Source organism: Sprattus sprattus (genome assembly GCF_963457725.1).
Source record: "Sprattus sprattus genome assembly, chromosome: 2".
In the NCBI taxonomy this organism is placed as follows: Eukaryota; Metazoa; Chordata; class Actinopteri; order Clupeiformes; family Clupeidae; genus Sprattus; species Sprattus sprattus.
In genome coordinates this window covers 64729103-64731033 of record NC_137921.1, presented here as the reverse complement: position 1 = coordinate 64731033, position 1931 = coordinate 64729103, and the positions used below count along the sequence as shown (strand labels likewise).

The 1931-nt window shown below is 41.6% G+C and overlaps 1 protein-coding gene across 1 annotated transcript in view; it reads right to left on the bottom strand.

Moving 5' to 3' along the window:
• chga (chromogranin A) overlaps positions 1-905 on the bottom strand; it is a gene marked incomplete at its 5' end in the record, with an annotated part of 12008 nt that extends 11103 nt beyond the window's left edge. Inside the window, 2 exons of the mRNA XM_080832385.1 lie at positions 394-437; positions 860-905. Of these exons, the coding sequence (XP_080688511.1) occupies positions 394-437; positions 860-905 (90 nt within the window). The remainder of the gene's footprint in view (positions 1-393; positions 438-859) is intronic.
• Between the last annotated feature and the right edge of the window lie 1026 nt (positions 906-1931).

Sequence of the window (1931 nt, the reverse complement as noted above, 5' to 3'; positions counted from 1 at the left end):
GTTTTTTATATTTCTGTATTGTTCGTTTTCGTTGCAGTGTTGAAAGGACCTTGAATAGATGAAAAGCGCTAGAGCTAGAGGCTTGTCATTCTATCACGCTCGCGAGTTGAAGCAAAAACAGCACGAGAACGCGCACCCTTGAGACGAGCTGTTATATCGGTCCTGTGGACTCGACTACTGCTCGTGTTTCATACATTTATTCTCGCGTTTGATGTAGACTACGGCTTTAACCCTTTTAATGTACCAAAACTGAATCAAACTATACTGAGTTAAAGCCCCAGTTCTAATACGTTTTCATAAGTGTGAGACGTTTCAAGTCAAACTGAGAAAATAAACCCGTGCTGTTTTTGGGTCGAGGTATGACCGCAAACTTCAAGGAATGGTCTGTCTTACCTCGATGTCCTCATTCTCCCCTTTAGGCACTGGTATTGGTGACACTGTGGAGGGGCAAAGTGCTGTACATTTAGGCTACATTAAACACAGAAAGCTGAAGAGGCTTTATATAATGGTATATGTACAAGTCAAAAATCTAAAAGGTCTAATTCAGATACAGATATACAATTAGATGTTCAAAACCTGAGCGTAGATATTTCCACGCATTCCCAGAGAGCCGAATACTTCGAAATATATATAAAAACATTTTGGAAAATTACATAGCCCTATTTATAGTTAAAATGAATTCTCTGTAAAAACATTATTTGTGGCACCCAGCTTTTTGGATTATTATATTAACGCTGCACCTGGAGCTGTCCTTGGTGCTGAGCCAAAAGCAGCGCTTTGCGTCTTCACAAGTGATGCTAACGAGTATGATAATTGACAAAATTGTCAAGGCAAATCTTTCGAAATGTCTATCTCTTACCGTAATTCACCATGGCCATCAACACAAGGAATACCGTCCTTATCATTGTAGCGTTGACAATACGCTGCAGTCACCGATGAGCTGTGAAGCGTGACTACCTCTAACTTTGCTATGATGGAACTGAGCGAGTGAACAAGGGAATGTATCATGGACGCATTCTCTACGGAACTTGGGTGTTCTGGTTGGTTCTGAGGCACAGGGTCTTCCAGTGCAGGAATAACGTGAAGCTACTCTGCCGGTGCTCTACAAGCTACTTACTGCAACAACACCTGCATTTTATAGGATGTGTTGCTACCGGGGGAAAGGAAATGACATCACCTCTGCCAGAGTGCTAGCAGAACACCTTTGCTTGAGATACAGATTAAGGTACGAGTGTGTGCGCGCGTGCGTGTGTGTCTGTGTGTGTGTGTGTGTGTGTGTGTGTGTGTGTGTGAAGGGTAGTGCCTCTATAAAACAAACATAGAGTTGCTGTTTCCCAATTCTTCCAGAGGAGGCAAATCCCCTCTGCAAATTTCATTTCGGGGTTGAACTTAAACTATGTGTGAAGAACTCCACCAGTAAAGAGACTGCATCACTGTTCACCTCCGTCCTCTTTATATTTACCTTATATAGTGACCTGCTTTTCCTCATGAGGTACGTGGCCTGAGTGTACCTGAGTTGGACGGCGATGGCGAACATCTACTGTAAAATTAACAACAAAAACTTATAGCTGTGATTAAAACACAGACTTCTAGACTGCCAGTAAAGGTTACGTTTATTTTAACTTGTATAAGTTGACATTATACGTATTATGTAACCTTGTTTAATGAATATAACTTAACAAAAACTGTATTCTAAATTGTTAAATGGTTTTGATAAGCACATAGTACCACAGGAGTGTTCGCCCAACTGTCCAGTCTTTTAGTTTGTGTCCACATGAGGGTTCTATCCAGTCTTTCAGTTTGTGTCCACAGGATCTGCAGGACCTTCTATAAGGCATGACTGCTGCTACTTAGACTTCATTATATTACAGCGTCACTGGATTCAATCAGTGCTGTGATCGATAGTACACAGGGGGGCCATGTGCGTTTAT